The sequence below is a fragment of the Nelumbo lutea genome, chromosome 4 (genome assembly GCF_056320005.1).
Source record: "Nelumbo lutea isolate HS-2025 chromosome 4, American lotus-T2T, whole genome shotgun sequence".
Classification (NCBI taxonomy): domain Eukaryota; kingdom Viridiplantae; phylum Streptophyta; class Magnoliopsida; order Proteales; family Nelumbonaceae; genus Nelumbo; species Nelumbo lutea.
This window is the reverse complement of record NC_142687.1, coordinates 23,037,030-23,064,233: the sequence shown is the minus strand read 5'-3', so window position 1 is coordinate 23,064,233 and position 27,204 is coordinate 23,037,030. Positions and strand designations below refer to the sequence as shown.

Sequence of the window (27,204 nt, the reverse complement as noted above, 5' to 3'; positions counted from 1 at the left end):
CAACCAGTTATTTGGTCAAACCGTTGACTTGGTCAGTGACCCATTGACTTGAACAGTAACCATTGACCCATTCGACCCATACAATGGTTTTTGCCGTTTTTATTTTAATTATTATTATTTTTTTAATTTGGAATGGACCATCTGTTCAAATCGGTCAGTCAAACTACTAACCCGAAAACTGATGGCCAAAGCAGTTCCGGTTCCAAGTCGATTTTTAAAACATTTGATTTTAACCATAGTAAAATATAGTTGACCATTTGTAACAGTTGCAAATGCTGGAAATTCAATCATTTGTATGTGTTGGAAAAGCTAGGAAGACGATGCTCATAACGCTAGTTTTACGCTTTCGTGTAGATCTACAACATTTGAGCATTTAATAGATGCAGGAGCCCAGATTTTCTATCGCTTTTCCTAACCTCTCTCCCCGCCGTGAATTGCAGCCACACATCTCTGGGAAAAGCGAGTAGGAAATCCGTGAGTATCTGGATAGTATCCAGATTCCAGAGTGCAGAATCGCATATTCATTTGGAAAAAAAAACACACAGAAAGAATGCCAAAAGGGAAAAAAATAGTCAAATAATGGTTTGGGACATAGCTATCATTTATTTACCATATTTTACCACTGAAAAAGGAAAAAAAAAAGATAATGAACCAGGTTAAATGGAATCAACTTTCTTTACTAACATTGCATGTTTCAGTGCATACACATGGATGTCATGCAACTCATGATTATTTCTCAAATTCGCCAATATGGCAACTTATATCATTTTCACTTTTGTATTGTTCAAACAAAGAATAAAGCAAGATACAGGTATGCTCTGCGCATATACAAGTCTCAAGATATTGATACAGAGACTGAAAAATATTGAATACCACAACGGACACATACAAGCCACACAGATCAGGCCAATGGAGTTTCTAAACAACCTTCAATGGGATCTGCTCTCTTTACACATTTAAAGGTCAATGATTATCCTGCAGTGTAGTGCGCTAGAAGTTGGAAATTGGAATACCTTCTTCAGTCTGTTTCAATTAGATCATCTGCTTAGAGCATTGTCACATGGCATTCATCACTGATATCCGCAGCTTTACCTTGTTCTTGCTTTACACCCATCGGAGCTTTGTCAAGGACAACTTGCTTCATGCATATACCAACTGTAGGGTCTGTTTATTCAGCTAATCCTGCTGCGTATCACTGCCATCTTATTCATTCTCTAACCAGTTCATGTACTACTTCTAACACCTTGCTAGTAAGTCAGTTTTGGAAAGCTTCCTTCCCCCACACGGTGTCTTCTGTTGTTCTTCTATGATAATCTGTCATCATCCCCGAAGACCAGTGTTGTCAAAGCTGGTTCAACTACAGAGTGGAACCTGGTCGGTCACTTTAATGTTTGAAGACAACTTGATTTGAGATATTCACATGAATAGAGCTGAATGCCTCGATGGTATTGTAGGCAATGCAACCTACTTCCAGACTCACCTTGTACTTTGTCAATCCATGAATGAAAAGAATACAAAAAAAGCTTTCATTTCCTTGCAATTTAATAGAAAAGGTAGTGAATACTAATACAGGAGCATGAATAAGAGAAGCACTGAGCTGCAGATCAGTTGAAGAAATACGGCGAGTCCAGAACTTCCCGTAAATCAAAATCTCCACGCTCTGGCAAAGGAGGGAAATTTAATGTTGGGAAGGACTGTTGAAAGCTCTCCAACAACTGTGCATGAAAGCAGGAACATGTAAGCTTATTAATACAATGTAGCAAGGCCAACTTACAGTTCGGACTCCCAAGAGATGGCTAAGCAACCTCTCTTAGTAAAAAGTTATTTTTTGATTGGTGTCATTCAACAGATGGTGTCTGATCCTTCAGCTGACGTTATTTTTTGATTGGTCTTCAGTTGACACTTTCCCGACATTTCCAGCATTTACAATTACAAAGTACATGTATTCCAGTACTACATAATTTTATTAATGATATATAAAATCAGAATTACAAGTACTACATAATTTTAGCTGCTAGAACTCTGATAAATGTCAACTTAAGGATTTAACACCATCCACTGATAGAGAGTGGCAAAACAGGAATCTTGAAGTGGAACCCATATATTTGGGACAGGCTTTGTTTTGTCCAGTACATATTCATGATTCCCTCAAAGAGAAAGTAGCCTTTTTTTATCAACAAGATTTATATTAATGATTTAAAGATAGTACAAGAGGTACAATATACACGAAGAGAAAGTAGCCTTTCTCATACTAAAAGCAATTGGAAGTCAAAGATTTTCAATTTCTAACTGTGACAAAGCAATCTCAGAATGAAGAGACCATACATTCTCTAGTATCGGCTTCTCATAGAGTTCAACAAACTTTTCTCGGAGTATTTTGTTCATTTCGTCAATATCACATGCGTGTGTCCAATATGAATCATGGACTCCTGTAAAGGGAAGGTCAGATGTAATAACTAAATAAAAAATAGTAAGAGAGAAAAATATGGATATTCACTATCAACCTGCAAAGTTCAAGCCTGCTTTCCTACAAGCAACTGCAGTCATCATCATATGGGAACCATCAAGAGAGTGAACAAAGTTGGGTGGAAAGGCAGTCCTCTGCCGCTTGACCATGACCTATAATAGTCAAAATAATAGTAAGAGAATAGTTTTACAGGGAAACACACACATACCAAATGTTAAGTGGTAATTCAGTTTCAACAATTAATGAACATATCCAGTGTCAACTGCAGTCATCATCTTATATGATTACTACAAGCAGTTGAAAAAAGCATTATTGATGACAGCATTTTAAATCACCAATAATATGCATCCAGGAACATATTTTCTTAAAAGTTGTTTTTAAAACACATCTTGAGATAGTAGCAGCGAAGTTTGCATGGAGTAAGATGCATGTGACTACAACAAAACTGGTAACTTCAAGGACTTTTAGGGCAGTGGGCAGATGAAGCTGATAGCAGTAATTACCTTGTCAGTTTCTCGTTGTAGTGTCAAAACCTGAAGGGAAGTTTTAATCTGCACTCAATTTAAACCAAAATAGGGCCCAATAGCATAAAATAGTGATAATGTTTTATTACAAGAAAAGAACACAGTATGGACATATGTTTAAGTATGCATATAAAATATAATCAGCGATCACTTACGAGGTGCCTTCCTAGTTTGCGGTAGGGTTGCACAACAGGAAGCCCAAGAGGAGTAGTCCACCGCACTGGCTGATTTTCTGAAGCAATTATCTGGTTGATGTTCAAGCTTCATAGTTAGCAGGCATAAAGCCTCTAAAACAGAACAAATTAATGAAAATTCTGATGGACAAAAAGTGAGAAATGTTAAGGATAAACTTCACAAGGCCCATAGAAACTGGTGAATAGGTGAGAACCTAGCCTAGCTTCTCTCCCTCTAAGGTCTTATACCATTCTTTTGTATGGGCTACAAAAGACTTATTAGTTGAGGATACTGTGATTTGATGAATGAGAGATTATTCCTCTGGCCTGAAGCTGTGCTTGAGTTCTAAGAGAACTCACTCGAGATGAACATAGAATATTTTCTCCAGAAACTTTTCAAGAATGCGTTTGTTTGGACCTCCAAAAAGGATATTGGATGGGTACTAGGAAAGGTATGAGCATTCATAACTCAATAATAGTCATACCCATTGCCCAATGCTCTGAAAAGCATATATTATCACAAATCATCATAGCTCGTATGATCAAACTTAGTTTTCTAAAAACTTAAATATATGAAAACTTATTTTGCCTCATAGTCCAAATCCACAAATAAATAATTAATACAACAAAATTCATGTCATGCACTAGAGGTAAGAAGTGGACCATTGCAAATTGAAGGGGTTAGATGAGCTAGGGAAATGGACTGTAGTAAGAAACGATTTAAGCACTCATAATTTAACAATAGATATGGTACTAAACTGAATGGAATGACAAAACAGGATTCATGTAGCCAACCCCATACAGTTGGGACAAGGTTCAGATGATGAGATGGCACATTTTCAACATTTTACATGAATAACATGTGTATGAGTCACAAAATAAACAACACACATACCTTTGCACAATCACCAAGCCAGCTCATGATACTACGTGCAGCTTCGAACATCTCGCCTAATGCAGTTAAGGTGGTCTATTCAAGCAACAAAAGAAAATAAAATATCATTGTTATACATCTCCTATGACATATAAATGAAAGGATGTCATACATCTTTCGAAATTAACTTATAAAGTACTGTAGTTCTATCTACCACTTACTTTTGCTGCATAACAAGATGCACCAAACAGCTCCGAATCATCTGCAATGACATTACGTTCCTTCAACCTCCTCTTGATTTGGTCACGGGCTCCAATATATGTGACACCATAGACAGATGTCATCACTGTCTGCTTCACCAATTTCCTATCCACCTAGAGATGTCCAATTGCCAAGAGCAACTATTAGTCAAATACCAAATCAGGAAAAAACCAGTACAACCAGACATGTTTAAAATTATCTAATTCATAAACTGTGTTTTAAAAGGCACCCCTATGGTGCATCTATGCACACAAGCAAGGAACATTTTAAGACATGCACCTTGTCTGAAACCAGGTGCAGCCCCTTTCTTTCTTGCTTTCTTTCTTTACTTCTTTCCTTTTCTTCCCTTTTTTATGGGACTATACAACAGGGGCAGCCCATCCCCCAAACCCATAACCCCCCCACCCCATCCCTGGTGTAGGAGGGCTTCGATCCCAAGTCTCCACTACAACAAGCCAGAGACCTTAGCAACTAGCCATCTGGCACCCTGCTTGGTGCAGCCCCTTTCAAAAGGCACATGCTTGGTGTGTCTAGGCATGTGCCTCAGCCCAGGTGCCCACCTTTTAAATTTTTTTTTTCCTATTTTTTGTGGATTGACACCTTTATAATGATTTATCAACTTCTAAATTAACTTGTATTGCTGTTTGTACACTAGTAATTGCCTATTACCTTTTAAGACAAACAAAAACAAAAACTTCTTAAAGCTTTAATCTTGCAAATAGGTTTGCTGCAAGCCATAAACTGTGTGAGCTAGGGTGCTGCATATTTGTAATTTTATTTTCTTTTTTATTGGGCTGAATGGGTGTGGGCGTAGTCTTATACTTGTTGTATTTTGCTATTGTTGCCTAATGAGGGCAGACTTGTTTTTCCTCCTTTATTATGACTACATATAAAAGTTAACAGTAGGGCTGGACAGATAAACAACAAGCTGCCACACCTTATTCAAGTTCTCTTCTACTTTTCTTCTCTTTTCTCCATGGGCCATGGTTGATTGACTTTAAGGTTCTCAAATGGCAAAATTTCCTTTAAAGAAGCAACAACAATATGACTAATATCCAATTCCTGATGCCAAAAGTTTTTAAATAGAGAGGCCAAAAGTTTAGATCGAGGAGCCACCTCAAACCCCTGCCCTGCATGGTCTTGTTTGGATTTGAACTTGCCTCAAGAGGCCTTTCTGGAGGCTGAAGACCAGTTTCCTAGGATCATGAATGCAAGACGTTTAACATCACACAACCAAACTGCTTGAAGCAATTTGGTACAATTGGCATATGCTTGCTTTTAATTATACAATCTCATTTTAGATATGTTTTATCTGTTATATTTGTGTTTTAATTTGAGCTAATAGGCTTTTTAAAATATTTAATTTCTTTTAAAATTCACGTTTACATTTTTTATGCATTACTATCTTTCCTTTATCTTTTTATATTTTTCAAAATATTCAAAAACTTGTGCCTTGCTTCAAAAAGGTGTGTGCGTCACCTTGCACCTTGTGCCTCAAACACTAAAATTACTGTGTTGTTAAAACACTGTCCATAAGTCATACTAATATAAACTAAAAGAAAGAGAAAAACCTGGTTGAAACATTTTCATATTTTAACAAACCCTCCCCATCCTAAATTACAAAATACCATTCAAAATAACAAGGGCCTGAGAATAACAAACCAACCTGATTAATTAAAACCCTAGCATGCATTGCATTTGGATGAGTTTCTGGATCCTTCTCTGCATCTCTTCGCATGATATCAAGAACTCTGGATTATAAACATTCTAGATTAGACCACCTCTCAGGAGATAAAAGGTTTATACAATTATATTACTTCACAATAATCGTAGAATGTATGTGATAATTATTACTAATATTTAACAAGTTTTATGAAGCAAGTATGAAATTCAATTACTTATCAAACTTGGCTGTAAGGTTCAAAATACTACAGGCCTTGTGGCTTCTGCCTAGCAAGAAAATTTTCCACTGTACGCATCGAACTATTGTAGTATACATTTTTTTTTCTTAAAGCTCTTATGCCTAAACAGTGTGCTTAAAGCATCATCTAGGCATCAATTGGACATCTGGCTAGGCAATTCGAAGGTCTAATAAAAGCAGTTAGAAGTCGCAGTCTATTATTCATTCATTAGATGGTATTCCTTGTTGAATTCTGTATATTTTCAAGCTTCAACTTAACTGCAACATTTATCTTAATCAAACCAGTTAATGAATGGGCTTTCTCCCTATTTGGATGTAGCTGGAATCCTCCATAAGACTTGCAGGGCCTTTTTTCCCCTTCTTTTTTCAGGTGGCGGATAAAAAAGGGAAGGACTATGTGGAGAGGACTAAGGGCTGCAGTATGTTGGACACTTTGGGAAGAAAGAAACTCCAGGATATTCTCAGAAGCTGAGAGAGAAGCAGCAGATCTGAGGGCTATCATACATATTAGGGCTGTACAGTGGCTGAAATCTTTGGAACTATTCACAGATTACACTGTGGATGACATGTTGAGGAAGTGGGGTGAAATTGCAAATTGCACACAGACCAAGTCAGTAATGATTGTGGCTTGGACCCCTCCACCTGGTGGATTCTTGAAATTAAACTTGATGGGTGTAGTAGGGGAAATCTGGGACAATCGGGGATTGGGGTGTTTTTAGGGATGAGAATGGGGTCATTTCTGCCATGTTCTTAGGCTCAATTGGAGTGGGTGACTCCCTTAGAGCTGAGATCTTTGCAGTTATGGAAGGAGTCCAGAAAGCTAAGGAGTTGAACATCAAGAAACTCATAATTGAAGGGGATTCAGAGGTGGTGATAGGGTGGCTGATTAAAGATAACAATGGCTTATGGAAGTACAACAATGAGAGGATGAAATTCAAGTGGCGGGTGTGGGAGATGGAAGTTAAGATATGTTGGGTTAAAAGATCGGCTAATTCCCTAGCTGACGGTTTAGCTAAACAAGGGGCAAAAAGGGATTCACTGTTTTGGGCTAAGCTGTAACTTTAGTGTTTTTTCCTTTTTTTCCTTTTCTTGAGGTTCTTTGTTGCTCTTGGAAGATAAGTGTGTTTGCCTTCCTCTTGTAAATCTTCTATTGATGATTTAATGAAAGTGTTATTGATAAAAAAAAAACCAGTTAATGAATGCTGGTTGCATGTTCAATTAGATGGATAAACACCCAATCCATCAAAACTTGGCACAGAAAAATGGGCATAGATTTGACAGGTCAAACACATCAATATCCACATCCATACCACGTTGAGTCCAACACAGGTACCTGGGATAAAATGAATATCACATATCATCATAATTTTCATTTTCTTTTCACACTCCCCATCCTTTTGTCCTCTATTTCTTTAACTATTTTTCCTATACAAAAACTTATACAGGGGTGGGGGAGGAGGGTAATGGCTTTAAAAAAGCATGCTTTCATGTATTTAAGGAATCAGCATACCTAGCAGCTATTCCTGAGTAAACATCTGCAGGTTTCTCTCCGGCAACCAGGTTCACGGCAGCTGCTCCCAACTGAATGAATGAAACAATTTCATTTCAATAACAAAACACAAAAATAAAATAAATAGAAATATCAAGAAGCAGTGAACTATTTAGTGCAAAATGCATTTCCTAGTTCCATCTACCAGACAATCAATACAGTGATCTCATGAAGGTAATGAACAAGATAACCATTGACCCTGCATTTAGCAATCAAAAAAAAAAAAGGAAAGCTGATGAAAAGGCAGATTATATTGCTTGGTAGTAAAATAAGCTTGACACACAATCACGCATAAAGAGTAAAATATTTCTTTAACCAGATTATCTTAGAAATAAAATATCTCTGTTTTCTTCAAGAAAAAAAAGTTAATTATCCCAAATAAAAAACAAAATGAAGAACACAAAATATCGAAAACATCTGATTGTGCTCACCAAATCATGCTGCCAGTTTGATTTTTAGCCAAGTGATAGACCAACTTCAGAGTATGGTCCAGTCCAATGAGGCACTGTATTTGATGAATGATGCTTGCCACATTGTTTTCATGTATGTATGTATGCTTGCCACATTGTTTTCATGAATGATGCAAGTAATCATTCCTTTTATTTGATGAACATGAAAAACAAGTTATGACTTATGACATATCTGCATAAAAGATCTTCAAATACATACATGGATACTATCATAACCAGAAATTAGTAGCAAAAACTAATACCAAATAATAATGAAAATAGAAAGATTATTACCTTGTCTCTTCCAAGGGCAGCATAGTGTTGTAAGCCATTACATGATCCATCCTGAAAGCATAAAATAGAGACATAAACCTTACTGGATCAAGCTTTCCAGTCTGAGAGGATCAAGACAAACCTGTCTGTTTTTTATACAAAAAAAAAAAAAAAAACTGTGTTGTTATAATAGCGTTCATGTTGCATGGACATGTCAAAATTGGTGTGATGTCTGTCTCTAACATTTCAACTTTTAGTATAAATTTCTTGTCGGACAGTCCACCTCGTCCATGCCATGTTCTTGGCATTTCCATGTCACATAAGATAATATAAAATAACTCAAGCTGGGTACAGCTGGTCTTTCATTTCTGATGTGCCCAACCCATTTAGATTGGGCTCAGGCCTGGGCTGGACACGTGTTGGTCAATCAAGTTAAAGTGGGTCTATTACATCCAATGTATTAAAAATTGCTATAAACCTATTTATTATCACTAGTTTAAAGCATTAAATAGGAATATTGTAATTTTGTACATATGCATGTATGCATGTAAGCTAGAGCAGGTTTCAAGCTGGACTCAGGCCAGGCATGGGCTACCTAAGGGCTAGGCCCAGGCACAGCCTCGGGGGAAAAACTGGAGGACCAAAAGTTCAAGCCTAGCCCATGTTAAGTTTCAGGTTGGGTGGTCCAGGCTTGGGTTGGACCCACCCAAGTTGCAACCCCATTAATTTCTAGGACATGGGGACCAGATTATAACACAATTAAAAAGGTTATTCCAGGAAATTTTGGTTTGGGCTTTTCCCTGCAAAGTTTTGCAACACAAATTTGCTTTTATACATTAGTTTATGCGTATGAATTTAAAAACAGAAAAAAGCACCCAAAATTATCCAATACCCTGGAGGAGACTTTTGCTTTATCCTTCAGAATTCATTATAATAGATTGGTAGCATGAGACAAAAGACACAATCAGTTTGGATGTTGGATGACCATAACTGTGGTATAAGACACATAACAGACACAAATGAAAAGATAATTGATGAATTTATACATTAATACTGTTTTCCACACGTCCTAGGAGCTCCCTTGCACATCTTCGATGTCTTTTCTCCATTTTTTTTTTATCAATAACAGAAACTTTATTAAGAATTATGAAGCTTTAGGTACAAAAAAGGGGGAGATAAGACTCTTATCTTCCCATCAGAAAATTACAATGAAAGAAGATTAAAAAATAGCCTCCCTATTCACCCCTTGCTTGGCCAACCCATCTGCAAAAGAATTAGCAGTCCTTTTCACCCAGCTGTATTGTATCTCAATGCCTCTACATAGCCATAAGAATTTTTTATTTTCATTATTGTAACTCCACAAGCCACTGTCTTCTTTCTTCAACCAGCTAATCACCACCTTTGAATCACCTTCCAAAATCAGCCAACTGATATTTAGTTCCCTTGCTCTTTGAACCCATTCCAAAGCTGCAAGGATCTCAGCCCTAATAGAGTATCCTCCAATAGGGGCTGAGAACAGAGCAATAACAATCCCTTCCTCATTCCTGAAAACTCCCCCAATCCCAGAGGGCCCTGGATTCCTTATGCTACTGCCATCAAAATTCACTTTTATAAATCCGGAGGGAGGAGGGGACCACAAGGGACTAAGAGTCCTCTTACATAGAGTAGAGGTTGCTATCTCTTTCCAGTTTCTTAACAGGTCAACAATAGGAAAGTCTGAGAACAGTTCCATAGTTTTTAACTAGTGGGCAGCCCTTAAAAGTATTAGGTCTAATAGTTCTTCCAGGGATCTTTCATTTTCTGAAAATATTCGAGAGTTTCTTTCCTCTCATAGTGACCAACACATGGCTGCCCTAATACTCCTCCTTATCATCTTCCCTTGCTTCTTAGGCCATCTGAAAAACGAAGGGGAGAACAAACCTTGGACACTCTCAGGAGGGTTCCAAGTACACCCAAAGCGAGAAAGTACCCACTCCCAAACAGTTTTCGTAACCTTACAAGAGACCAAAAGGTGGTAACCGGATTCTCCATCATTTTTACAGAGAGAGCATCTATTAGGAAGTAAACAAGAATTGGGTCTCTTTTTCTGAAGTAGATCATTTGTATTTATTATTTCCAGGAAAATTTCCCAACAAATAAACCCAACCTGAGGAGGAATGGGCTTGCTCCAAAATTCCTTAATCGGAAAGGACACACCAGAAGGGACAGATGACTGAGTTAAGGTTTCAAAAAACGAAGCACAAGAGAAGGTTCCTGAAGTAGAAGGGATCCAAATTCTGGTGTCTTCCCTATTAGGATCAAGGAAGATATTCTCAATGATGGCTAATAAAGGTAAGAGGCTGTCCAAGTCTGTATCCCTAATTGCCCTTTGCAGGCCGAGGTTCCACCAAAACCAGAAGTGGAGTCTAAAGGAACTAAAAATGAAGAGATAGGTTCAATGTCTTTTCTCCAATGTTCAATTAACTTTGCATGTTCAAAAGAAATTTATCTATTTATTTATTTATTTATTTGTTCGTTTGTTTGTTTATTTGTTTGTTTGTTTTCTATGGACAAATAAATGTAACGAAGAATAATTAGTTTTGAAATTTATGATCTGATGATGGGTTGTAACTATGTGGACCATATGGGAAGAAAGGAATGCAAGAATTTTCAGAGAATGAAAGGAGCAAAGAAGCTCTAATAGAATGCATCATAGTAAAAGTGGCCCATTAGGTAATAACACCAGAAAGATTTTCTCCCTTCTCCACATAAGACATTACAAGAAAATGGATAAAAGTAGCAGGGTCAACCTCAAAAAAGGATAAAATACATGGAGTATAGATAGCACCAGAAAAATATTATGTTAAACTGAATTTTGATGGGAGCAGTATGGGAATCAAGGGCCTTTTGGATGGGGTGTACAAGGCTAGGATAATGAATAAAAAAATGATTATTTGTGGAGATTCAAAATCGTTAATAGCATGGTTGAAGAATGACGACAATGCTCCATATACTTATCAAAATGAATCCAAGAAATTTAAGTGGATAACTAGGAAGATGGAAGTGAGGCCTCAATTAGTGCAATGGTCATCGAATAGCATGGCTGATGCTTTAGCAAAACAAGGGGTAGGGTGAATCGAATGTTTTGGGCACAACTGTAACAAGGAAATGAAAAGAAAAGAGGAGAGATAAGAGATTTTGTCTCTCAAAGAATGTATGTATATGTGTAATATTCTCATAAATGCCTAACAAAATTGCTCCCCTTCCCATGAATAGAGAAGAAGGTTCTAAACTCCTAATAATATCCCATAAAAAAAATAATGTAATTACAGTCTCCTTACATGATAATTCCCTCAAAGATAATTTACAAAGAACAGACTTCTGACTATTCCAAGAGAAAGTACCTGGTGAACAGGCATATGGGAGATGGTAGTCTCTGGTGAAGAGCTTCTTAATGCCTCGGAGAGATTGATGCATGCTGCAAAGCACTGAAATGGATCTTCTGCATTTAGCCACCAGCGCCTACCTTCAAGTGGTCTGTCTGCAGAATCAAATATATCATCCAAGTGATTCTCAGTAAATGCTATTCGACCCTCATAGGATAACTTGTCCACACCACCAGCATATAAATTTGCCAAATGTATCTTCAGCCACTGCAAGCCAGACTTTCCGAGAGGACGCCCTTCTGCAAACTCCAAGATTCCCCGGCACAGGTCTGAACCAAGATGGTTTAAATATGGGTGCATGGGATATGCACGACCTCGGAAGTCAAGGTTGTGTGGGTAGAAGAAGCCATCCTCATCCTTCATTCTCCTAGCTACCTGCTCTCAAATAAGGACAGTTGGTCAACTGTATAATGGAGCATCTATTACAATAACCAATTTATGGGGTAGACAAGAAATCTTCTTACAGCGAGTTTAAGTTCTATGTCACATCGTCGTGAATGCCTCTCACTGTTCTCCTTCTTAGCAGCTTTAACTTTCCATTTCCATTTCTTGATCTCTGCTTCATCTTCTGTATCAGGTTCTTCTGGAATAGGAACCTGTAGAGAATAAGAACATATTCAGGTTCTTCATGTTTGTTTCTATGTGCTTGAACAACAATTGTGAACTGATATTTATTCAAAAACAAGGATGAAAAAGTTCTAAAAATTCATCCACTAAAGAAAATGTGACTCACATCTTCACGATCAACCAAATCTGCAAGACGACCGCCACTGGCCCATATTCGGTCTACAACACTGAGAACCCTTTTATTAACCCTCCACTTGGTATTGCCGAGTGTATCAAGGGCCTAAACAGTTTAGAACACCATTGAGTCACTATTGCAACAAAAAACAAGCAGAAGAGTGATAACAAAATCCACAGCATCATTGTTGTAAAAAGATACAAAACTAAAAACAAATCCAAAGTTCTCAAACCTCAAAAACTGGTTCTAATTGTTTCCTGGGAGCCCTCTTAACTGCTTCCCGCTGTTGTCTTGCTCCATGTGTTCGCATGACATAAGATGGTAGGAACAGGTATGCACCTTTATCATATCTTCCAGAAGATGTAAAAGAATAACCATAAAACAAAATAAGCACAGGCTTCATGTGAATAACCAACCAGTATGCAGTTATTAGCTTATAATTATATATAGTTCCCAATCCAAATAGATAAAAATGTTTGTGATCAAATCATCAAATAGCTCATCTTATTTGACAAATTCCAGTTTCACCAGTCAGAACTTAGGTTGTCAGATGAACTAAACATCAAGTCAGAAAATGAATAAAAACTGAAATGCAGAAATACAGAAATTAATAGAACCTGGAAGTCATACCCTGTCCAGTTGACTGGAGGAACCAACATTGGCATATAAGGGATCACCATGTGCCTTGCCTGTTATAAAAAGGAGCAATTTTTATGACATAAGATTCTTAAGGCCCTCATGACTGAAGCAGTGATTATAATTTGTAAGAAAACAGTTTTTCATTTGAAGATGTCTCATGTAATTAAAACATGCAAACACAGCTACCCACACACACACGGTAGAAAAGTAAATTTATTTGTAGCAGAGTACCAAATCTCAGACAGCAACACCAGTCTCTACCAAAGTTCTAGGTTTAACTTACAGTTCTCTCTAGCCCTTTGCGAACTAAGGGATCACATTCAATAACCCCATATCTTCTGCTAGTTTTCCTGTTGAAAGAGAAGAAGGGAAAAAAACTGTCCTATTAATAATGTTTAGTGGTGATAAACAACGAATTTCATATCTAGCTTTGTAAATCAACAAGATAGGACAGAATCCTCACTGTGCTTCTTTAGTAACAGTTTTAAGGGTGTGTCTAAAAGCAGGTCGAATATCTGGTGGACCATCTGCCAACTGATCAACTGGAGGTTGTATATAGGCCGTTTGCATCAATAATTCAATAAGACGGCTCCCAACCTGGAATACACAAAAACGAAATGTAAACCTTCGCATACAGCATTGTGCTTAAGAAACCAGAACTTATTCCCCCAGTAAATGCCATAAAGAACACATACCTTAGCCTGAGCATCCTGGCCCCATGGCTTTGAATCATCCTGGCCCTTCACTATCTGTCTGACTTGCTGCAGCTTTTGTTTTTTCATCAAATCAGTAACTTTTTTCCTTAATCTTTGTTGTTCTTTGATTACAGGATCAGATTCACGGCCATCAGCTTTCTTATCCTTATCAGTCTTTTTCCTTGTCTTTTCCAAAAACTTGTGTATTCTAACCTGATCCATCCCAACAATATTTAAAAATGAATGTTCACCAATGATGGTGGAAATTCAAGATGATAAAGGTGGGGAGGAGGATCACTTGGAAGCAAAAATATATTCAATTAGTGGATAGCAAGCCCAGAAACAACTCTTTTATTTGCTTGATGAACAGGACCTCCAAATTTTTCCAGAGGACCTGGTTTTATTCAAAATGTAAAGGATAAAGAAGAAATACCACTTCCCCATAAGGATGTGCTAGTTTTAAATATCTTACACCCTTGACTCCAAATCCAAATTACTAATTCATAAAAGGAGGAAATAAAGAAGGTCTAACATGCTGAGAATCAAGAACATAATGAGAAAGATGATTACAAACTTTATTAAATCAGAAAGTAAAATGGAATAATATTGTGGAATCTAAAGAATATACTGTGGAATCTAAGGGCCAGTGAGAGTTTTTCCTAATTGGATCCATTCCTTGAATAATGTTAACAACATCAAATAAAATAGCTAATAAGTAGTAACCACAGGTAACTTACGTCAACAAAGTTCTTTTTCTGGTTGGTCACACTAAAGAAGTTATATCAGTAATGACTTCACTGCCTCTTTTCAGTGTTTCTTTTTCTGATATTTCTGGTGTTACATTTTCTATCTTTACAAAATTGGACAAGAAAGAAAGAAAAGCACAAAACGGATGGCATAAAAAAGAGAATTAAAGGATGATGTGGAAATGTTATTTAGGTATTCTTGCTGATCAAAAAAATATTATTTAGGTATTCTTTTTAAGTGGGGCATTGAGTGATTGAGTCAGAAAACGTTGGTGAAAAGAGGAAAATGTAGAAAAGGTACTCTACATATGAGGTTTCCTGCAAAACAATTCTCAAACATCTTCAATTACTTCGGTAAATCATTTACAATGTGGTGTGAAGGAGTTAATACTCTCCCTCAAGCTCTGCATCCCTCAAACAGGAAAAAGCACATGGTTTTAGCCATAGAAATATGTTCCAGGAATTCTCTTAAATGGGGAAAGAGTAAAGAAATGCAATTTCAGGATCCCTGGGTAAGGTAAACATAGGAAAGGTTTGATCCATAAATTGAGGTTATACTGCAAAATCTATACAGAATCAGGTAAACCTTCAGCTACTTGATTATGCACTTACAATGTTCAGGCCTCCAGGGAACCCCCTCAAACTGTAATATATGTGAAGGGGGATCAGCATAAATTGCAAATCTGGGAGAAGGTTCAGGATATGCTTGTCATGGAAATAAGAAAAACTGAACTCTATGCATAAGCCTTTGTAATTAATAAATTCAAGAAAAAAACAAATGTAGTTATAACCGATTCACTTATTGAGTTAAATATATAAAATTCAAAAACAATTCAAAAAAAGGAATCAAATACAATTTTAATTCATGGCTCAAAATTTTTTATAATAAAAGAAAATAAGTTTTATTAAATAAAAAAGAAAGTACAAAGGAAGGTGACCAGTGATCACCCAAGAGAATAAGAAAAAGAACAAAAATATATACTTTTTCAACACTCTACCCTACACAGAGAAAAAACAATCATCCCTTTCCCTGAGAAAGAAACTTCACCACACCAGACAAAAGATCCTGCACTTAAAACAAAAATGCGCAAGAAAATATCAACCCCTTACAACAACAAGAAACAAGAAAGAACCAACTATCCAAGAGTTAAAAATAAGACTCTTGGTTCAATTTCAACATCAGTTTGCTTCATTGAGGTCAAAACACTTCCTTGTGTTATAGAGCTGACAGTGATTGTACTTCTCTTTCTCTTAAGTTCTTTTTTCCTTTGTTATATTTACTATTTAATGCCAAAACTTGCAAACAGCCTCACATCAATGCAACCTCCAAGGCACCACGGCAATATCTTTTGCAAGATAATAAACCAATATATTTTTTTATTTGTTGATATGCATGCATTGTGCTAGTTCACAAAAAAGTTAAAAAACAACAAAAGGGAAAAAAGAACCTGTTTTTAGATAGGCAAAGGCATGTTATGCATTCAAATGGGATCATAATGGTTATTGAACCCTATTTATTCTCTTTTGAGCTTTGAACCCAGTAACCCTTGTTTTTTTTTTTTTTTTTTTTTTTTTTTTCTTTATGGGCTACTAGGGGTGCTCACGGTTCAGTTAACCGAACTGTGGGGTATATTTTGTAACTGAACTGGTAGTACCGGTTTTGGAAAACCGGTAACCGAAACCTATTGGTTAACTGGTCGACCGGTTTGGTTAACCGTCGGTTCGGTTCGTCGGTTTTTTGGTTTTTTAATTTTTACAATATATTATAAAAAATATATATAATATTATATTTTAAATAATAAATTTATATATAATGCATATTTATTAATTTATAATATATAAAAAATATATACAATATACATAAATATATATAAGATATATAGAAATATACGTATACCGGTCGGTTCGGTTAACTGCCGGTTTTCCATATTGGTTAACCGAAACCGAACCGGTACCCTCGTTTTTTAAAAACACCAAACCGACTGGTTCGGTTTTTCGTTTTAGGCTCAAATATGGCTACACCAGTACTACATAGTCTAAGGATGGTAAAACAGCAGAATTTAAGAGATTTATTGGTTGAGAGAAATTCACAAGTAATTATCAGATGGATAACAATGAACTATGCAGGGCCTTGGAAATACAGATACATGATGAGGGAAACCAACAAGCTGGCATAAGAATCAAGAACTAGAGAAGTCTACAGATGGATTTGAGATCAGCTAATAATTTAACTGATGGGCTTGCAAAATAAGGGGCCAACAGAAATCAGATGTATTGGGAATTAGTCTCAATAGGTGGAAATTATTGAAATGGAATGATGGCTAACCAAAGCTAGCTATCCATAAGGGGTGCTTGGCACTTTGCTATATACTTGTTACTTCAATAAAATTTCAATTGTTACTGAAAAAAATGGTTACTGCACCCTCTGTCGAATTTGACATTTATCCAGCAAACCAGTAACATGATTGCAAGTACAATTTATAGAAATGACAGATTTAAAGAACAAAATGTTATGGGTCGTCTTATATTCTTTTCGTACAGAACATTTTGCAACTTAAATCATCATGAAAGAGATAAAAAAAGGTTCAAACTAGATTCACTCTAGAAATTAGGTTCAAACTAGATTCACTCTAGAAATTAGTTCTACATAAAAAAGGTTCCTATTACTTTTAAGTAATAACAAACCAAGTACTCGCTTCAAAACAAAGACCACTGACCTCATTCTCAATAGCTTCACCGATCTGGCAAGCAGCTTGGACCACCCTGCAACTGCCATGTTCACCTCCAGTCATCAGCAACCCCATCAATTTATGCATTGTAATAACCGACATCATTTCTGCCGGCAACTGATCAAAATATGGAGCATAAGCAGTTCTGTTCTTTCCCTTCCTACATAATTCCTGCTCTGCTACAATGCAATCACGTAAGGGCTCAAACCAACCAAGGAATAAAGACTTCATGTAAGGCAAATTGGGCGCTAGCTTCTGCTCACACATGTCCATGAGAAGCTCCCTGTACTCCTTGGCAGCCTGCTCCCATGCCTCTGTCTCAATCTTCACTTGCCTCCTCCGAAGCAATAGGTACTTCCCTTGTCCCATTCCTCCAACCAATTTTATCTGCTTCTGATCCCTGAGTTCAAGTTCTTTCTTCTCTTCTTTGCCCATCTCCTCCAATAATTCCTGAATTTCGTCGATGGCAGACAAATCCTCCTCCGCATCCATTGAGCATACAGCCTCGGCAACACTGGCATAACCCTTTGGATGATTCGATAACCTGGGAGGACTGATTGGGTTCCTAAAACACCCCAAAATGGGCCTTCCCAATTCATCTTCTTTGGATGGTAACTCCCCATTTCGGAGAAAACTCCTTTCAGAAAACCGAAAACTTATGCTGCTTTTGAGCTCAAATGGTCTGGTTGTATCGTTCAATATCGAGTCTTGAGAGAAACCCATAAAACCAAAAGTGCGTAAGATAGAAGAGGAGTCGCGGGAAAGCCTAACCTTCGTTAAAGAAGCTCGTCTTGCTATATGTCTCCACATCGCTGTGCTTATCCTTGATGAGTTTGGGGGGCAAAATGTGGCCTTATCGACTTGAATCAAGTAAACGAACTTGTTGCTTAGATTCGTAGAGGAAATCAAAGTTGCATTACTTGACATCAAATTTTACAATTTTCCGAAGAAAATGAGTAGAGCTCAAGAATGAGAAAAATGAAGATGATATATAGATTGGAGCAAGTGACTTCAAGTTAAACCTTACAAGACTCCAATTCATTACATCGGAGATGGACAGAGAGAGTGGTTGCCGGCTGCCGCCTTAAACCCTTCTTAAACCTTAATCCATCTCACTTTTTTTCTTCCCTCTTTCCAGTTTCTACCGTCTGGTTTCTATCACTATTCACTAGTAAGTGTCCAAAAAAGAGCTTACACTGTTATGAACTCGCCGAGTTATATTCAAACCTCGACGTGCCGACCAACCAACCGGGCTAGTTCTCGAAGGAAAATGCTTTCTCCTAAAACCGCGCACTCCCCAAATTAGGGCTGACAAGCGACTAGGGTTCTGGCCAAGTCGTTCGACCCGGTTCTGGTCCTTGGAAAAAATGGGTATGGGCGAAGTTGAAAACTTGGCTGACAAGTGTGATGTGTGTAGTGTGCCAGTGTGTGAAACAGTGAAAGCAGGTTATTTCTTCTACGAGAAAAATGAAGAAATAACTCAAAATTTTGAATTTTAGCCCCTCCTAGTCTACTCGTAGCCCTCTAGAAATCCTAATTCCACCCGGGGTGGACTGAACCCCAAAAATAAAATTATTTCTCTTAATTTTTAACAAGGTTGCAAGTAGATGTTCTTTAGTTAGAAATTAGAATTATCTAATAAGAGGTACAAAATGTCCAAAATATCCATACGGTTATTATTAGAGTCGGTTTCTACAAGAAAAAAACAATATAAATTTCATAAACAATAAAAAAATTAATTTAAAATTACAGTTTACTTTTGAGTGATTAATACGAAGGGTAAATTTGAAAAATAAATCAATTTCAAGAAAAAAAAAAAAAGATTAGAAGGTTTGGAAAATAATCATTTTGGTCATAAGTAACTGTATCGGCATTTTAGATATATTCATGCCTCTTTTTACAAGCCTTGGAAGCATGTGGAGCTTGAGGGGAGCTTGGAAGCGGTTATTGAGGAAGAAGCGTTGAAGCTTGGGGGAGCTTTACCAATGCCGTTATTTAAGTCCAAATCTAGGGCATCAAAGTCGCGATCAATATCACCAGCACCATCGTCGTAGGTGCAGAGAAGACCTTTAGGAGAGACCATTTTTGCCGTCAATGAAGTCCTTGTAGGCTGAAGACCTCGTCAAGGATTGCATTGATTTTCTCATTTAACCCTAGGATTTTCGGCGACGACGAGATCGATACACCATTTCTTGCCTATTGGGACCTCCATCTTTATTCATATCGAATTGCTGGAAAAATCTTTTAACATTCTCTACTCTGGTACCCCTTGAATCCATTTTTAGGTGTTTTTCTTCCTATTGGTTTGAGCTCTCTATTTTCTTGACAACAATAGCGAAGAGAAGAAGAAAGACAAATAAAATAAGAAAGATTTATGGGTTTTATCTAAAGGAGAAAAGCTTAATGGACTTCTCTTTTAGCTTCAGAAATCCAATCCAAACCGATTTGATACTCTCTCTCTCTCTAATATGTTATTATTACTGTCGTCAATTCTGTTTTCTTTTTCGTTTTTTGGGAGGGAAAAGTTTCAAGTTTCAATTCGAAATGGATCCGTGAAGTGGAGAAAAAGAAGAGGTGGAGGTGGCGATGGCTTTGCTTTCCCTCTTTTTTTCTTTTGAGAGGCTCTGGTCTTTTGGGCAGGCGTGGAGTGGAAGAGAGAAGAGAGAGAGAGAGAGAGAGAGAGAGTGGAAGAGAGAAGAGGGTTGCATGGAGTCGGAAAACGACGACGGAAATAGGAAACTTGATGGTGGAGGATGTTGGCGAAAGAAGCTCGATGGTGATAGTGCAGGAGGAAGAGAGTCGTTGCTTTTTACACCGATGGGCAGTTCGATCGAGTTTTACATCGAAATATTACACCGGTCATCGGTGTTCTTTTACATCCCAACCGATACATACAAAAGTGGACCACGGTGTAAAATTACACCAAATCGGGATTTACACCTTTTCCAAAGGCAACCTAAATAATTTGGTCAAATTTTAATATTTATCGAATCACATCAGGTCATATTCGAATTTGATCAATTAAATATTTAAATTATTCAAATTTAATTGGATTCAATTATGTCAAATCTCAAATTCAAAATCAAAATTTTCGAATTTTGTTAACATCCTTAGTGCTAGTCATGATTTGGGATAACCAGGGCAACGCCAACTGACATTGAAACATTTGTACATATAGCCCTGGTCGAGTATGGGTATATTATTGGTGGAGTGGGTTACATGTTGGCATCCTTGAGATTTATGGATTCATTCCCTGTTTGTTTATGTTATTATATTAATTATAAATTTGGTTTCATGGTTTTAAAAAACGAACCAGTAATGGAACAGTTCTGGCCACTAGTTTTTGGGTTGACAGTCCAATTGTCCAATTCGGATGAATGGCACGTTATGACAAAAAATTTAAAAAATAATAATTAAAAATAAAAAATGACAAAAAATCATTGAATGAATTGACGGTTCGACCACCTGGGTCAACAGTTTTTGACAAAAGACCGGATTTGGAATAAAACGGAACTAGTTGCTTGGACAATTCTTAGGCCAAATGGTCCAAGCATCCGGGTCAACAGTGGTTCGTGATTGGTTCAATGTAGTATGTTTTTGCAGTTCCCGCATACACCATTATTCTAGAGAATTTTAATACTCAAATTAATAGGACAAAGCAATATCCAAATTCATTCCAACTAAAAAATATCAACCATGTTTTCAGACCTATTTGGATCCAATTATGACTAACGGATATCCAAATCTGACTTAAAAGAATCAGATTTTTATTTGTAATGGGTTAAATCTGATACATTTGCAAACCTAGTTTCATACAAGTTATTTTCAATTCATATCATTCAAAATAGACAATATCAAAATCATTTTTTTTTATCAATAACTGTGAAATGTATTAATTAAGATTAAGAAAATTACAAAGCAAGGGGACTAAACAATCTTAACTCCCTACTAGAACAATATCAAAGTCATTTGTAATTCATTTTATTAACGATATATAATATTTTGACCATTTTTAGTTTAATCTATTAATATTGTTTAATTTTCAATCCAAATTCCATCACATACCAATATAAATCCAATATTCAAATCAAATTGGAATTCTATGTATATCCGCAAAACTACTTAAATGATTAAATCAATTAAATTATTAATATATATTACATCAAATTAAGTTAGTTCACAACCAAAAATTATTTTGGCACTTGAAAAATAGACCAATCCTTCAGTACCATGTGCCCCTATCAAATGTATTATATGATGGCACATCCAGAATGTTGTTAAATGGGACTGATGGGCTGACGGAACTACATCTGAAAGACTGAAACGACAAATTGATTCAGATACAATTGTAAGGGGTACAACTCTGAACAAGTCCTCACTCCAACAATATGTAGTGTTCCACACTTCCACTATTCCACAGCACTCTATACAATACCATATCCATTTGTAAGGGGCAAGAGAAAACAATTTGTATCCATGGCAGTTCTCTTGAAAATAAATTTGTGATTTAATTTTTGAATGAAAAATAAAATCCACACCAGTTTCTATGACAAATGATCAATTGTCTTGTAACTCAAATTTACCATATCTATTTCATTATTGAAATCAAATTATACAAACTTTTCAGAATGAGCTCACATCTTTTCTTCTTGATCCTAAGTAATGTCATTAAAAGTAAAGTACAATCATACAACTGGTTTATCATGCCCAGCATTCTATTTCCTTGCAAAAGTAACATGATACTAAAACGGGCGCAAAGTTGTATACAAAATTGGCTTGGATTTACAACAAAATCAATGATACTATATACATCTCACCCTTCCATTGATGAAAAAATATCCGATTGCCAACTTGAGAGATTGCCTATGCTCAACGCATGATTCAATGGTATAAAAAATGCATGAACCTCCGTCAAGCAATGTGGGCTTAATAAAATGCATATCATCCAAACAAACTACGTACCCACCATTGCTTATCAACTCTAAATAGCTTCTACGGCTTCTTCGACCTTTGGCTTACTCTTGGGCCGGCCACAGCGTTTTGCGTCTTTACTTAATAAAAACTTCAATGCTTTTTCCAGAGTGATGTCCTTTGGATTTGTATTCTGCAACCACAATTTAAAATAACCAAACACAAGAAAAATCAGCTCTTAAAGAGAGAAGTAATAATAGCATGAGCAACAATCATAAAGTTATTAAGTGCATTTAGCCCTGACAATGTCTGTAGCAATTCAGCTGCACCATGAATTCAGATTGTAATTTGATAAGAAACAGGAATGGATGATGATACAAATTGGATTGTGAAGAGGACATCATAAGAAAAATTGGAAATATCAAAATCATTCGGAACGTTTCTCAGGTTTCAGAGTCCATTATCTTGGACTTGGAGTTGTATGCACAATTAAGCAGGAAAGGAGGAAATATAGATGAAAAATAGTTCCAATTTTCAACCCCAAATTCATGGGACATCAACATCAACCGAGTGGCATGTCTCAGTCTGACTGCCGAGCATGGAAATTGATGCAGAAGGTCAAGGCAATATAAACTCATGATGATATATCCTTTTAACATATATTCTAGCTCATACTCAAATCAACGAGATGGGAATGAAGTCATGACTCATGAGTCAATTTTATGACTCAGAAAGTAGCTACTGTTATAACCACACGCCTCCACAAGCTCAACATGGTGAAAGCATGCAAGTCAGCAAGGTGTTTCATGCTCATCAGCATGATGATTAATTCAGTAATTGCCACATATGAAGGAATGCCACATAGCCCTAGTTGATGACATAATACTAATTAAATTAGTCAATTCTACAAAATACTTGTGAATTGTGATAAGCACCTACTAAAGAAAGAGAGAAGAATTAGCATATGGAATTAATTGTGTAGTAGCCCCCATGCAGTATCTTATTGAACAGGCCTTTGTACAAGTTCTGTTCAGTATAATATAATGCACGGCCTTTTCTCAAAAAAAAAAAAACAGAACAGAAAAAAGAAATGACAATAGAAGGATATTACCTTAGGCACCGGCGCAATTGTTCGTCGATGTTTAATCGAAAACCCAAATCTTGCAAGTCTTAAATACACTGGTTGGTCATCATCTGGATGGTTCCCCTACAGGAATTAAAATAGAGGAAAATTTTGAACTTAATCAAACTACCCATGAATTGGACATAACTTCATTAACTAATGAATTAGGAGCAAAACTTACCAATAATATAGGATAGCGCAGCAGCTCAAGAGCATGTTCTAAGGTGATGGATTCTACATCCTTTATCTGAAATATATTTTTGTTTCAGATTCCATAGGTAATAATTGTAAAAATTACTATTCTTTCTTAAATGCATTTCATCCTATAAAATGGTTGTAATTGTTTATTAGATGTTGACATGGAAATATGAAACTTTTAACAGACGAAATGTGAACTAAAGAGTTGCAGCTAGTCACATTGATGTTTGTGTCACCTGTTATATTCAATTTAAAACAGAAGGAAATTGTATTGGGCATAAAGAAAGTTGGTATATACCTGGGAAACAGAGGCTCGTTTTGGTACATAACCTTTCCTATCTTCGCCAAGCTGAACATAGAACCCATAAGGACCATTCTTCAAAAGAACCTGAGAAAATGGATTTGTTACATCAGATGACCCACAGTGGTAACAACATCAACAAAACTGTCATTATTCTCAAAGAATAACTACTGTCAAAACCAAGATGAGACATAGACCTTTTCATTAGAACCAGGGTTAAGACCAAGCAATTTTGGCTCAGCAAACATGTCTTGCTTCTGAGGAGTAACCTCCTCTTCATCATCTCCATATATCATCTTAGCAATGTACCTGTATCACCAGTACACATAACTCAGCTACTTAAATAAAGGGGGAAAAATAAGGAACAGAACATTCATCAAGAGGGATTCTTACCCGGACAAGGCATTTATTTCAGTAACTAAACTATCAAAAAAATGATGTGGCATAATTCTCCTGCCCATCAAATTATCCTTTTTTTTTTAATTTAAGCACTAGGGACCAAAAACCCTAAAATTTTAGTTTTAAAAAACCATTCCCAACTTTACCCTTGCCCAAATGAACTATCTGATGATGAATCCATTGGTCTTGGATTTCATTTGAACAATATGTTTATCCTGAAACATCGGGATCAATTCCAGAAACATCGGGAACAAAGGAGAAAAATGATAAGTTGCCCACTAACTTGGGAAGGGATTCAAAGGAAGGTGTCGGATTTCTACAAGGGATTCAAAGAGAGGTCGAGATTGAAGAAATCAGAGCACTAAAAAAGATAAATGGGGACAAAGCCCCAGGGCTGGATGGGTTCAACTTCAATTTTATTAAGGCTGGTTAGATCTTCTTGGAGGGAGATTTCTTTCAGATGATCCAGGAGTTTTGTACTTTAAAAATTCTCGACAAAAGAGTTAATGCAACCTTCATTACTTTGACTCAAAAGAAAAATGGAGTATTGAATATAAAAGATTTCAGACCAATAAGCCTGATCAGTAGCCCTTACAAATTACTATCTAAGGTGCTATCTAGGAGATTAAGGAGAGTTGTTCATGAGGTGATGGAAGAACCCCAAATGGCATTTGTGGAAAGTAGGCAAATATTGGATGGGGTATTGGTGGCCAGTGAATGTATTGACTCTAGACTAAGTAGTGGAAGCCTGGGTCTGGTGTTCAAAATTGACATTGAGAAAGCCTATGATCATGTAGAGTGGGTTTTCTTGGAAAAAATGCAGAGTAATGGGGTTTGGGGAGAAGGGGAGAAGTTGGATGTATGCATGTGTCTCGTCTGTCCTTTCCTTTTACTTCTCAATGGAGTTTCTTAGGAGTTTTTTCATGCTTATAGAAGACTTGGACAAGGGGATCCAGTTTCCCTGTTGTTGTTTGTATTGGTCATGGAAGTGCTAATGATTTAAAAGGCATGCCTAGGGGCACAGGCGATGCACATTTTAGGGTACATGCCTCGCCTAGCGTTAACATGGACTTGTTTGGGCTTGCCTCGAGGGGTGTGGCACAAAAGCGGCTGGTAGAATCAGGAATGTAATATGTTTTACATCACATTAGCTACTTGAAGTAATGCAATTGAAGAGAAAAAGAGATTGTGGGTTTTACATGCTTGAAAATGTTTTCTATGTTTGACTTTATTCTTAAATTTTCATTTGAATACACTTTACATGTTATGTTTATGTATTTAAATTTTAGATAATAGGTTTTTTAAAACATTTATTTTAAAATTTAAGTTTATATTTTTATTAATGTTATGTTTAATATTTTTTTGATTTTTTGGCATTTTTTTTTATTTCTGACTTTTTTTTGATATTTTAGCTTTTTTTCTTTTTTGTATTTTTGTGCTTGCTTTAGGTGCTGAATCTCAGGGCTATATTGACTAACTTTGAGATGCTTACAGGTCTGAAAGTTAACCTAGCTAAGAGCAGATAATTGGGGTGGGGGATGTAAGGAGGAAGGAGCTGGACCGTTTTGCTGCAGTGTTTGAATTTCAAATTGGGGAGCTACCTTAGCCTTATTTGGCTCTTCAAGTAGGGTCTAAAGCTGCTGCAGCAGGAATATGGAGGCCAGTAATAGAAAGAGTGAAGAAGAGGCTGGAGAGTTGGAAAGCAAAATGTCTTTCTTGGGGGGCAGAATTACACTGGTTAGGAGTATTCTATCTAGCCTACTGATTTATTGTTTATCTATATTGAAGATTCCAGCAAAGGTGGTGGAAAAAATTGAGAAGCTTCAGAGGGATTTTTTTGTGGGAAGGGGTAGGGGGAGCTAAAAAGTTCCATTTGGTGAAGTGGGACAGGGTATGTAAGCCGAAAAAAGGTGGGTTGGACAAGTCGTTATGGAGATTTAGGCTGGAAAGGGAGAGGGAGACTCTTTGGAGGAGGGTTGTAGTTGGGAAGTACAGGCTGGTGAGGTTCGGGTGGGAGTCCAGAGGTTTCTAACTCTTATGGGGTGAGTGTCTGGAAAGGGATAATGCTGTTCAATCAAGAGTTCAAAGCTTTAGTTAGCTTCAAGGTGGGTGATGGATCAAGGATTAGATTTTGGAAGGACGAGTGGTATGAAGTAGGGAAGCTGTGTGAAGTGTGCCTGAAACTATACAGGTTGACCCTTGACCAATCATCATATTAAAGTTGATCAATGCTTTCAATTGGGTGGAGATTAGATTGTTTGGCCCCAAATCCAGAAGACCCCGGCTGGATCAAGAGATACATGAATGCATTCAGCTGCTGGAAAAATTACAGAAAGTTAAGGTGTCACCCTCCTCGAGGGATGGGCTGTGGTGGAAAGAGTGTAAGAACGGGGTGTTCACTGTGAAATCCTTCTACTTGGCTCTGGTAAAGGATCAGCTGGCCTCAGATTATATGGGAGGGGTCTGGGGGAATCCCATTCCACCAAGAGTGGAAGCTTTTGCTTGGTTGGTTGCCTCGGATAGTATTCTACCAGTAAACCACTTGAAAAGTAGAGGATTCTGTTTAGCAATCATCTGTGTTATGTGCTGCTCGGATGAAGAGACTGTCTTACACTTATTCTTTTCTTGTAAGATGGCAAACATCATTTGGAAATTCTATTCCTCTTTATTCGGGCAAAGAGTATTTCAGCCAAGTTCAACAGCAGAAATTTTCTCCGCTTGGCCAGGATTTGGGGGAAGTAGGAAAGCAAGGATAACATGGAGCTGCATTCCCTTTGTTGTGTGCTGGACCATGTGGAATGAAAG

The 27,204-nt window shown here is 36.9% G+C and overlaps 2 protein-coding genes across 2 annotated transcripts in view; both read right to left on the bottom strand.

The window, feature by feature from the left end:
- Positions 1 to 732: 732 nt before the first annotated feature.
- LOC148854595 (DNA-directed RNA polymerase 2B, chloroplastic/mitochondrial-like) lies at positions 733 to 18,852 on the bottom strand. The gene is made up of 19 exons (XM_088941482.1): positions 17,456 to 18,852; positions 13,993 to 14,205; positions 13,761 to 13,894; positions 13,581 to 13,647; positions 13,289 to 13,347; positions 12,891 to 13,008; positions 12,650 to 12,763; positions 12,381 to 12,512; positions 11,875 to 12,291; positions 8,513 to 8,563; positions 7,731 to 7,801; positions 5,966 to 6,050; positions 4,260 to 4,412; positions 4,060 to 4,134; positions 3,147 to 3,236; positions 2,971 to 3,018; positions 2,505 to 2,619; positions 2,326 to 2,429; positions 733 to 1,715 (listed from the first exon to the last, which is right to left on the bottom strand). The coding sequence occupies exons 1-19, from the start codon at positions 18,392 to 18,394 to the stop codon at positions 1,605 to 1,607; spliced, it is 3,096 nt and encodes a 1,031-aa protein (XP_088797608.1). The 5' UTR covers positions 18,395 to 18,852; the 3' UTR covers positions 733 to 1,604.
- A 3,176-nt stretch (positions 18,853 to 22,028) lies between these two features.
- Positions 22,029 to 27,204, bottom strand: part of LOC148854594 (DNA topoisomerase, type IA, core) — an 89,781-nt gene continuing 84,605 nt past the window's right edge. The window contains exons 19-23 of the mRNA XM_088986488.1: positions 24,198 to 24,309; positions 23,998 to 24,087; positions 23,683 to 23,748; positions 23,490 to 23,585; positions 22,029 to 22,571 (exon numbers count right to left, since the gene is read on the bottom strand). Coding sequence (XP_088842614.1) covers positions 22,449 to 22,571; positions 23,490 to 23,585; positions 23,683 to 23,748; positions 23,998 to 24,087; positions 24,198 to 24,309 — 487 coding nt within the window. The 3' untranslated portion in view covers positions 22,029 to 22,448. The remainder of the gene's footprint in view (positions 22,572 to 23,489; positions 23,586 to 23,682; positions 23,749 to 23,997; positions 24,088 to 24,197; positions 24,310 to 27,204) is intronic.

Coding starts and splice junctions, on each gene's coding strand:
- LOC148854595 (XM_088941482.1), bottom strand. CDS start 18,394: ATGTCAAGTAATGCAACTTTGATTTCCTCTACGAATCTAAGCAACAAG. Junction 13,348..13,580: donor GCAAAGGGCTAGAGAGAACT/GTAAGTTAAACC, acceptor TTTTTATAACAG/GCAAGGCACATGGTGATCCC. Junction 7,802..8,512: donor CTGCCCTTGGAAGAGACAAG/GTAATAATCTTT, acceptor TCATTCATTCAG/TTGGGAGCAGCTGCCGTGAA.